We start from the raw sequence: 11,765 nt of genomic DNA, 5'->3' as shown, positions 1-11,765 counted from the left end.
CCCATAAGCCACCACGCGGCTGTCTTGCTATAATCCTTGGTTCACGCGAAGGCAGCACGATTCACATTTTCTCATTTTTCATGTAAGCATATAAGCACCTAATCAAAGACACGTAAAATTATGCAATAGAAGATCAGTTGGAGCGTATTTCCTATGTGCGATCATGTTTTGCTGCTCAAGATTAATCTATCTTTGGAAATTGAATTGTATGATTGGAAAGTGAAGGACCAATTTTCCAAGTGAATTACCGATGAATTAACGCCTTCGTTAATTAGTTTAGCTATTTGACGTGTAAACAAAAATTACCATTATAAAAGTAGACCGATACATTTGTGGGTAAACGCCGTGGTGAACTCCAGCCAGAACTCCAGCCAGTGCAGTGTACGTATCTGGCTTCATTCATTTTCTTTCCTAGAAAAATGTTTTCGAATCAATGAATAAATTGTAGTCATACGCATAACCATCTTTGTAAAAGTCAATATTTGGAATTGTAAGTTAACTGCATGCAATGCCAATATTATGATATTGTATGCATCGAGAAAGTGTTTGTTTTGATGATGATAAAAATGCGTTCTCTATATATGTCTTTAGATACAATTTTTTTTAAGCTACACCAAAATGCGTTTGAGTCTGAAACAACATTATTGTTGTTGTTGTTGTTTTCTGTTTGCCGTAAACGTTCAGACAGAGTTGTTTGCAAACTGTGAGGGATCGCCAGCCAAACATGGGTGACCTGCACGAGTTTGGGGAAGCCGCTCCATTTCTGAGGAAGTCTGACAAGGAACGGCTGGAAGCTCAGCACCGTACCTTTGACACCAAGAAGGAAATGTACGTGGCCGACGTCAAGGACATGTACGTCAAGGCCACGGTCAAGAGCAGTGACGGTGGCAAAGTCACCGTTGAGACTGAAGATGGCCGGGTACATACCATGTGTGTGTCCAGTTCTCCACACCGTGTCAACCCACACGGTCCACCCCGTTTTCGTGTACGGAGAAATTGAGTTTACAGGTCCATACGGCGTACAGCCGTTTGAAGACGGGCAAAAAAAAAACATTTTTGTGTGTATTTGTTTGTGTTTCTCCCTTGTGATGGGACTTTGTAGGATGAACGTTGAGATTTATAATGGGCACGGGGTGACCAATAAGGTCTGAATTGGTCTATAATAAAGTAGGCACTAATAAGGGCTTGACAGGTTTGTTATACACTACTATACACTACACTGTACACTACTATACACTACACTATACACTACTATACACTACACTATACACTACTATACACTACACTATACACTACACTATACACTACTATACACTACACTATACATTACTATATACTACACTATGCACTACTATACACTACACTATACACGACATTACTATACACTACTATACACTACACTATACACTACTATACACTACACTATACACTACTATACACTACACAATACACTACTATACACTACACTATAGTGTTGGGTGAACATCGAGATTTATAAGGGCACGGGGTGACCAATACGGTCTGAATTGGTCTGTAATAAGTAGGGCACTAATGAGGGATTGACAGGGATGGGTCTCTGTTGGACACACCTGATGTGTGTGTAATATGACATATGACACTTTACAGGGTTTTCTCGTGGTTGAGCCGTTGTAGTTTCTTCAGTGTGTGCCTTTGTGCTGTTGCAAACAAGACACACACGCAAATAAAATTGTGTAAAAAGCACACAGCCATCGTGTGCATGCCAAAAAGCGTCAACGTTTCCTGAAGAAATGCATTGTGGTACACTTGTCTGAAATGATCAAAATACATTTGAGGAAATTGATGGCAATCTCAAACAAGCGGACCACAATGTCCTTCAGGAAATGCTGATGGTTTGTTGTATATGCATATTGCATGTGTGCTTTTATATATTTTTTATCCATAATATAGGATTATTTTGTGTTAGATGTGTCGTTAAACCCGCCACCACCCGACACAGCCAACTAGTAAGGGTTGTCACGTAAACAGAACGTGGCCAATTCGTCACTAGTACAGCACACCGGTGTGTTGGAGAGCCAAGCCACAACATTTATAATCTGAGTACGACGTTTTTTCTATGCCTAGTTTATATATTTGTATGTCTAGTTTATAGATTTGTATGCATAATTTGAAACGCAGTTTCCAGCCTGCACTATTAAAACAAAATAAATAAGACATGTTTCTGTCTTTTTATAATCAATTACGCATTTGATGAATGTTCGATGTTACACTTTGCGTGCTGGGAAAATTCAGTTCCTCAAGAAGCTCCCAGCATGCTGAGTGAAACGTCGGACATCGTGCAGAACAACACGTGGTACAACGTGAAAAAAAAACATCGGAGAGAAATGTTTAATATTGATTGTTAAAGGTACTGTAGTTGACAAGTAGAAAAAAAATCTATCTGTTTTGATCATCATTGTGTCTGGTAACTGGTAGTGGGGTGTGCCCTGCTTTTCCATCAGCTTTCACATTATACAGGAACTCCGTGCAAGGCAATTGACTTTGTTTACTGATTATGGGGATCATATATGTTAAAGTATTTTGCATGAGACGTGAAGCTATGTATGGATTTTGGCTGATGCGTCCCTATGAGTGACACCAGTCAAGCTCTGGGCTGTCACGTAAGGGAGACCCAAATAACAATAAATTTGTGAACATAGATCTGACTATTATTGCGCCAAATGTAATCGTTCTAGCCCTTTGTATAAATGTTATTCGCAATCGTCTATATGCATATGATAACGTTTTTTTTCTTTGTGTGCTATATTTCATGAAAAAAAATAAAGCTCATAATTGCTTATTAATGTTAAACGTGTGCATAACGTTTGGTGTTGATGCATTGCAGATGTTTCGAGTGTTCTATTGCTCTCATTTGTGTTGTTATCGCATGGCCTGTCAAACTCTGCCCAAAGACCGTCACAGTGAAAGCAGAGGATGTACACCAAATGAACCCTCCCAAGTTCGATAAAATCGAGGACATGGCGATGCTGACGTTTCTGAATGAAGCGGCTGTTCTCTACAACCTCAAGGAAAGATACGCTGCCTGGATGATCTACGTACGTTCTACGACCAACGCGTGCATATTGTTGGCACGGTTGTAACATCAGCGTTTGTAAAAGTTCTAACTTAAGCATTGGTAAATGAATGACAATTATTAAAGTGGCAAAAGGAAAACAAATATCTAAACAATTGGAATGGCTTAATGCACGAATGAGATACTTTAACCTAAACAAAGTTACATAATTCCAGCTAAGTATATTAACCGTGGCTCAGCACCGTGGATACATTATTAAGATGTCAACGTGATACGTGTCAGAACGTCGTGGTCTCGTCTGAAGCGTTTTAATTGGAAAACATTACTCACTACAATTAGCCTCCATAGTCGTTTGGAATGAGCGAGGTTTTGTGATTGCTCTCTGCACTCAACGTGACATTGATAGACTCTGAACTGTCACTCTCTGACCACGAAACGTTGCAATCCCCAGACCTACTCTGGGCTCTTCTGCGTCACTGTGAACCCATACAAATGGCTGCCGGTGTACAATAAGGAGGTCGTGGCTGGATACAGAGGGAAGAAGCGTCAGGAGGCACCCCCTCATATTTATTCCATCTCTGACAACGCCTATCAGTCCATGCTGACAGGTGCGTTGTACACGATTTTCATTTATGCACAGCACGACATATATCACTTTTGGAGAATACGAACAACAAAGCAAGCAGACTTCCCGCCTGTTTGCCGAATCTGTCCCTCCACATAAACAACATGAGCATTATCGTTTAGACGTAACGTCAGCCACACGGCCTTCTGGGAGTGTATCATCTAAGTGACATTTGTTCAACACATGCAAACTCTCGATCGGTTTCAGCATTCAGTGTCTCGTCAGCAGGCTTGGTTGAAACCAATGCTGGTGAACTGCCGGATGTTTATAGATAGGCAAGGACCCTCTGTGTTAGATATAGGTCCCAGTTCAACGTTCAACCATGTCATACTTAACACAAATAGCAATTAGCATGTTGTGGAAACAGCAACAAAATAATAAAGTCGACAATTGGGGCGATGAAAGGAGGCATTTCGTCTACTTATTTACATGCTTTATTTAATTTAAACAGTTGCCGTAACATTGCAGAGCATTCTTTATTGTCAGTTACGTGCTGGTACTGGATTATTGAAATTCATGCAGAAATATATAATTACTGGAGTGAATATGTGACAATTTAATGAGTAGAAAATATTTGAAGGGTTAATATTTTTTTTACAAACACGTGAAGACTTGCATGGACTTTAGCTGCGCATTGCAAACATTTGTTTTGGCACATCCGGTGTCTGTCCGATAACGCCGCATAATTTTTGCGTTTTTCTTGTGACGCTTTAACCAACGCTTTTTTCATATCCCCGTCGACAGACAGAGAAAACCAGTCGGTTCTGATCACGTGAGTAAACGTCGCGCGCTTCTGTGGTGTGCAACAATTGTATCATCCGTGTGAAGAAGTAAAAAAATGCTTCTCGCAACGTATTGAATCAAAGTGTGAGAAAGTGAGTTCGGGGGGGGGGGGGGGAGTGGTGTTGCGGGAATGGCAACCGCGCCGAGACGCACACAGCCCAGAGTAAGGGACCCCAGGCACTGGGCCACAAGGAGAGGAGGACATTCGATGTAGGGGACCCTGATTTGATTACTTTGGCACCAGGGCCCATGCCATCCACGTGGACGCCACTGGTGACGGTATTGTTGTGCCTCCTGTGTTTTGATCGGTTAAAGGTTTGGCAAAGACGCAGGGCTGCATCGGCTTGCTCACGCCACTGCTAACAGAAAGGGCCTCCACTGAAGGGAGCCTTAGACGAACCTCACTGTGTTGTGTCACAAAAGTAAAAATTTAGAATATGTACTGTGAATGTTTAACCGCTACCAATGCGATATATTTGTATTGAATGTGCTTATACCGTGTTGGATGGCACCGCACGTGCCACATTGCCCATCGCGACGCCTTGATAATTATTCGACATTCCCACCGTGCCTCTGACGTCCTCAGCGGAGAATCCGGTGCGGGGAAGACCGTCAACACGAAGAGAGTCATCCAGTACTTCGCAACAATCGCGGCGCTGGGCGACGCCACCAAGAAGGAGGCCTCGCAGTCTCAGATGAAGGCACGCCTGACCCGCAGTCACCGTCGCGCGCCGAGCGCCTCGATACGTCCGGCGCCACGGCATTTGTCGGCACGTCGCATGTCTAACTGCAGAGGGTTGTGCGGTGTTTGTTTTCAATGCTGCAGGGCACCCTAGAGGATCAAATTGTCCAGGCCAACCCTCTCATGGAAGCGTTCGGCAATGCCAAGACCGTCAGGAACGACAACTCCTCGCGTTTTGTGAGTATGCTTGCGTGTAGGCATGTTGCACCTCTTTTGCAGCGTACGTAGCCAACCGTGCTAATCGGAGAAACGGGTTTTCAATCTCGACGATTTTAAAGTGCATTGCTCCAGTGGCTTCCTAATATCGGAAGGAGAGCGTTCCAGACGGAAACTTAGTTGTAATATTTCCCGGGTGGTTGCTGCATAATGACTTCTGCTGTAATGTCGAGCCCTCTGTCAGTCAATCCGCTGCTGCCGGATGAAGGCCTCCCCCCACAACCGACAAGGTGCGGGTTCATACCTCACCACATTGGTCGGGTCCCGGTTGGTGAGAGGGTTGTTGGGCAAGGGGGGCGGGGAGGGGGTGGATGAGCGTGGGGGTCAAGACGTCCCCTGCCACTGATGTTGATCGTGGCCGGGAATAGAACTCAAGTTTTATGGATTAAGCATTCCGCAGTGCCCAGCTACTCTGTCACCCCCCCCCCCAACTCCCCACGCCAGTTGCTGTTTCGTGTTGGTGAATTGCCTGCCCGTGACGAATCTCCCAATGTATATTTGTTCATTATTATAATGAATCACGGTTGTTTTTTTATCCAGGGAAAATTCATCCGAATCCACTTTGGAGCCTCCGGAAAGCTGGCTTCTTGCGACATAGAAACCTGTGAGCACAAGCGTTTGCTTTTGTCACGACGTTGATTTGGTCGAGTCACAACACCGCCGCGTGGAGTTTTTTGTTGTTGTTGCGTGTGAGTGGCGGCGTCGTTGGCGTTTAACGATTTAATCTGCCAAACGAGCAATGTGTCCTTGCAGATCTGCTGGAGAAATCCCGTGTCACCTTCCAGCTTCCCACCGAAAGGAACTACCACATCTTCTTTCAAATAATCTCTCAGCAGAAGCCGGAGCTCATCGGTGGGTTTTTTTTTTAAATGGGCCAGTCGAAATGTCACGGGGCCGGATGTTGCTTCTCACGTTCATTTGACAGATGAAGGTGTTTAGGTTCTCATGGCTCTCCCCTGTTGCCGACATTTCTGTCCATCTGGAAACTGGCTCAGTCTTGTTGTTGTTGAATGTCCAAATGTTGTGTTTGTCTTCCTCTCCCCACTGAATGCACCCCCCACCCCCCCGTGTACAGATAAACTTTCCACCTCCCTTCTGTCCACTTCTACCATCAATTTAATTTATTACATTTAATTAATTGAATGTTTTTGCGCAATCATCAAGTGACTTTGAATGCAAGTGTAACAGTATTTGGATGCTTCGGAAGCTCCAAATTGTTATTATTCCTAGTGTATCTGTAGTTTAATGCCTATCGTGTGTTTGTTTGTTTTATAGACATGCTGTTAATCACTACAAACCCCTATGACTATGTATTCATTAGTCAGGGTGAAATCACCGTGGCATCTATTGATGACAAAGAAGAGCTCATGGCAACTGATGTAAGCAGAAACAAGAATCAGCAAACGTGTCTTCATTACTTAACGTGCAGGCTGTTCACATATCTGACTGTTACATATCTGACTGTCACATATCCACCTTGACCAATTGACCATCCACACCCAGTGCAGTGTTTGTGTGCGGTGGAAATACCGGTTCCTTCCCATCACACCTGTCAACCCCTTATCAGTGCCTACCTTATTACTCCAGACCAATTAACTCATTGGTCACCCCGTGCACTCTCAACGTTCATCCTACAAAGTCCCATCACAAGGGAGAAACGCAAATAAATCGGCAACATTTTTGCCCGTATTGAAACGGCTGTACACCGCGTGGACCTGCACACTGTACAAGAATACGGGTTAAACCGTATGGGTTTGCAGTTATTTCCCATGGACATTCAGACATCTGACTTGTTCTGACTTATATTCTTGGTTCTTGCGGTAAAGTCACGTACAGTAGAAGGGTAACAATAACATAATAAAATATAAAACAATAAAATTCTCACGACGTTTCGACTGCAACACAAGCAATCATCATCAGGTGTGAAAACCACGGAAAAGTTTATTTTTCTTGCTGTGGTTTTCACACCTGATGATGATTGCTTGTGTTGCAGTCGAAACGTCGTGATAATTTTATTGGTTTATATTTTATTATTTTATTGTTTCCATTCTACGTGACTTTTCCGAACGAACCAAGAATATAAATCCCTGCAGTCACGAAAGCTTTAAATCAAAATTTGTTCCGACTTGTTCGCATACAATCATGCGCCCTTCATCTCGCGTACATTCACTTTATTCCAAAGCACGGGTAATTAGCTTTCCACGCACAATGAAACCTTCTTGCCAGTATCAAAGCATGACAAAATAAGAATAGGTTTTAGCCTTTCTGGCAATAAACCTATTATTTTTCCACGTTCAAAGCAGTTTGCGCTCAATTTTTTTTGGTCCGGCAACCCATCCGCGTATGGTACAACCGTTATCTTCCAAAGGTGCATTCGCACCTTCCTACTCCTTCACAAACAGTATCCGTCCATCCGTAAATCGCCGAGCTGGCGGGGGACATCTGTGGCGTACCGCCACAGGAGCCCCGTCGCTTGGGCCCATCAAACGCCGCGCGTGCAGAGCGCCGCTGTTGTCACGGCTGGGTTTGCTACCCCGCGTCAATCCACCTGCGTGCCATTGTACGGACAGAGCGCCATCGACATCCTGGGCTTCACCAACGATGAGAAATTGAGCATCTACAAGCTGACCGGCTCCATCATGCACTACGGCAACATGAAGTTCAAGCAGAAACAGCGGGAGGAGCAGGCGGAGCCCGACGGTGTGGAGGGTACGTGCTTGTGCGCGTGTTTGCGTGTGGAAGCTGAACTTCTTTCGCACCGTACGTGGCCAACCGTGCTAATCGGAGGTGCGGGAGGGGAAGGACAACAAACTGAGCACAAAACAAATGAGTTTAAAACATACAAAGAATAGTCATACTGCAGCACTTCTCTTACCACAAATACAATACAAAGTGGCTACCACTTGGTTGCTTAAACGGTTTTATTTTTCGATTTAAAGATTTTTACATTTAACATTAAACAGTTTTACATTTAACATTTTTGACAATTTTTCTGAGTCTTCAATCTAGATTTAGAAGTGCATAGACACACTGTATAAGACACACAGATCTCGGTGGCATTCATTGTCCATGCCCGACTGATTTCTGCATGGGGTTAAACGTTACCATCTTCAACATTGACTCATTAAAACCTGAGCATTTCACCAGATCAACATTTGAGAGCTGTGGTTTTCCCCAGTAGAATTAGGGCCATCACTGAGGATGTTAACTTCATCGTTATCGACCATGGCCAACCCACTGCTGGATGAAGCCGCCGTGAATCTACAAAGCAACAATCCACGAAACAACCCACGAGCGAGCTGATGCCATTGCTCCATCTGTTCACTGATGGCCTTCGCGGATGTGTTCTACTGCTTGGCTGTCCATCTTTCCTTGTAGCGATGTGTCTTTCTCAAGCCCACTGACTTTTTCTGAACAATTTGGATGATGTTATTAACCCGCGTATGTTCTCTTATCCTTGTGTGTTCTCTTAACTGGCTCTCAGTGTGATTCCAAGCAAGTATCTCTCCACGCTTCTTATGGCCATAATAATTAAAATTACAGTGTTTGAGAAAAATTCAACCCCACCGCCCCCCCCCCCCGCCACATAAAAGGGAGTAAGCGACGTGTACGTGTGTTTTATTCCACCGACAGACGCGGACAAGGCTTGCTATTTGATGGGAATCAATTCTGCTGACCTCCTCAAAGCCCTCTGCTACCCAAGGGTCAAAGTGGGAAACGAGGTTGTCACCAAAGGCCAGACAGTCCAACAGGTGGGAAATTAAAGCAACGTTGCAGGCACTTACAACAGGCACGTTTTGGTTGATGTTTGAAGTGGCGTTTGAACCGTTTTTTGATTAATTATGCCGACTTAAATCTCTCTCGCAGGTTTACAATAACATTGGTGCTCTGGCAAAAACTATTTTCGAGAAACTCTTCCTGTGGATGGTCATTCGCATTAACCAGTCGCTGGACACAAAGAAGGCGAGGCAACATTTCATTGGCGTGCTGGACATTGCTGGCTTTGAAATATTTGATGTAAGTACCGGTGTCATTGTTGTCTTTCGGTCATTAGCATCATAATAATAGTAGTTAACACTTATTTGTTAAATCCATACTGCATTCCAAGACACTATTTTTTCCAGGAAGCTCTTCCGTTTATCACATGTGAAAAAAGAGCTTCATTGCTCAGAGGATTTCTCCAGGATCAACAGAGATTCTGAGATGAAACATTTCTGTATATACGTGAAATTCTGTTTATTTATATATCTGTATTTATTTTAACCAGTTAAGGCTCATTGAGCTATGTAGATAATTTTCAGAAGCGACTCGGCCCCAAATGATGGCTCAACAAAGTGACTTATAACGTGGACATTTATAGCAGCCGCATGCTCTAAACGCACGTTTATTCTAAATGTGGAGGGGAACGACTTGAGGACCCGGAGAAAAATCCACGTGACCACGGTGAAAACATGCAAACTCCAAATATACAACAGGCGTCAGGGTCGGGATCCAACCCACGACCTCCTGTATACAAGGCTAGGTAGTTAACATCTCGCCACCGTGGTACGATGTTATCCAGCTATGATTCTTATGTATCAGCTATGGTAAACAGGCGTGAGTATTTTAAATTATGTATTTTTGCAAGAGATACTCGATAATTACTGATTTTTTAAAAAATATTCATGCGCTTTACATAAGTACATTCTCAATAGTTTTTTTTTATGCATTTTCAGTATAATACCTTCGAGCAACTTTGCATCAATTTCACAAACGAAAGGCTGCAGCAGTTCTTCAACCACCACATGTTCGTGCAAGAGCAGGAAGAGTACAAGAAGGAGGGCATCGACTGGGTCTTCATCGACTTCGGCATGGACCTGCAGGCCTGCATCGACCTCATCGAGAAGGTTTCGTTCGCACACAACGCCGCCCACCGCAACTCGGAGCGCGAGCGACTTGCCCCGGATGTATCTACTGCGGCGGTCTTGGGCATTGTGTCCATTCTGCAGTGTACGCCGCAGCCCGTCGATCAGCAGGTCAAACGACGATGACGATCGCCATCGTCGTTATCATCCTTATCAGGCATGTTCTGTTTACGTGACAAACCTCACTAATTGGCTGTGTTGGGTGGTGGCGGGTTTAATGACACATTTATATTTACGCGATCAAACCCGAAAACCTCTTGTGGATTTTACGGATTGTTGAGTTTTTTTATTTAAGCAGACGATGATGATTATGATAATCATGATTATGATAATCATCATCATCATCATCGTGATCAGCCTTGGTCAATTCTCTGTTGCATGAAGACCTCCCCCAAGCTGTGTCCATCTCTCGTCATCCTGCGACACAGCGATCCACCTGGCATCGGCCGATCTCTTCACTTCCATGCCCTCCCGCGGTGGATGTCCTCTCAGATGAGATTCCCACACTTGGCTGCCACTCCATCCCTTCGAGCGACGTGTCCTGCCCATACCCACTTTGTTAACAGTTTCAGGAGGTGTGGAGGAATAGGTCAAAATGTCATCTAGAGGAGCCCACGAGAGCTCCGTCGAGTGGAGGCCCTTCCGTCGGCATTGATGCGAGAAAGCAATTGCAGGGGCTGCGCCTTTACCGTCTACTCTGCATTGCATTAGCCATTGCAGACCCATGGTCTCCACTGTTGAGCCTGTCAATTTCCATGCCCACTGCGTGAAACGCAGCAACGTGTGACGTGCACTTAAAATGCTCATCGTATTGTTTCAGCCCATGGGCATAATGTCCATCCTCGAGGAGCAGTGCATGTTCCCCAAGTCGAACGACAGCACCTTCAAGGAGAAGCTGTACGACCAGCACCTCGGCAAATCCAGCTTCTTCCAGAAGCCCAAGCCGTCGAAGGGGAAACACGAGGCTCACTTCACCCTCGGTCACTACGCCGGCAACGTGGACTACAACATCTCTGGCTGGCTGGAGAAGAACAAGGATCCACTGAACGACTCTGTGGTGCAAATCTACCAGAAGGCCAGCCTCAAAGTGCTCGGCGCTCTCTTTGCCAACTTTGCAAGCGCCGATGCCGGTAGGCAGCGACGATTCTAATACTATACCGAATATTCATTAGTTTTATTTATATTACATGCCGCGTGTGTGTGTGTGTGTATAGATCTATTGTGGGGAGCGGTAGTGTAACGGTCAGTACACTCTACGAACCCGGCGACATGAGTTAGATTCCCGCTTACGGCCAGCATCGGTGACGAATATCTGTAACCGGTCCTGGGCCTGACCTAGGTCCACTCAGCCTCAAATGAGTACCTGGTGCGGTATGTAGATGTCGCCACTAGGGAGACAAAGGCGGTCGGGCGTGGTGGTGGCCACCCACCCCCTCGTGTGGC

The 11,765-nt window shown here is 44.8% G+C and overlaps 1 protein-coding gene across 1 annotated transcript in view; it reads left to right on the top strand.

The window, feature by feature from the left end:
* Positions 1 to 300: 300 nt before the first annotated feature.
* LOC116946142 (myosin-1-like) overlaps positions 301 to 11,765 on the top strand; it is a 38,175-nt gene continuing 26,710 nt past the window's right edge. The window contains exons 1-15 of the mRNA XM_032961035.2: positions 301 to 381; positions 685 to 919; positions 2,931 to 3,074; positions 3,504 to 3,660; positions 4,422 to 4,449; positions 5,047 to 5,161; positions 5,287 to 5,379; positions 5,959 to 6,022; positions 6,172 to 6,270; positions 6,694 to 6,797; positions 7,989 to 8,127; positions 9,052 to 9,170; positions 9,286 to 9,435; positions 10,134 to 10,304; positions 11,143 to 11,452. Of these exons, the coding sequence (XP_032816926.2) occupies positions 725 to 919; positions 2,931 to 3,074; positions 3,504 to 3,660; positions 4,422 to 4,449; positions 5,047 to 5,161; positions 5,287 to 5,379; positions 5,959 to 6,022; positions 6,172 to 6,270; positions 6,694 to 6,797; positions 7,989 to 8,127; positions 9,052 to 9,170; positions 9,286 to 9,435; positions 10,134 to 10,304; positions 11,143 to 11,452 (1,888 nt within the window). The 5' untranslated portion in view covers positions 301 to 381; positions 685 to 724. The remainder of the gene's footprint in view (positions 382 to 684; positions 920 to 2,930; positions 3,075 to 3,503; positions 3,661 to 4,421; positions 4,450 to 5,046; positions 5,162 to 5,286; positions 5,380 to 5,958; positions 6,023 to 6,171; positions 6,271 to 6,693; positions 6,798 to 7,988; positions 8,128 to 9,051; positions 9,171 to 9,285; positions 9,436 to 10,133; positions 10,305 to 11,142; positions 11,453 to 11,765) is intronic.

The sequence above is a fragment of the Petromyzon marinus genome, chromosome 26 (assembly GCF_048934315.1).
Source record: "Petromyzon marinus isolate PM22_M1 ecotype Great Lakes invasive population chromosome 26, UKy_Petmar_22M1.pri1.0, whole genome shotgun sequence".
NCBI classification, from domain to species: domain Eukaryota; kingdom Metazoa; phylum Chordata; class Hyperoartia; order Petromyzontiformes; family Petromyzontidae; genus Petromyzon; species Petromyzon marinus.
The sequence above is the reverse complement of the archived record's forward strand: the minus strand, read 5'-3'. Positions and strand labels throughout refer to the sequence as shown.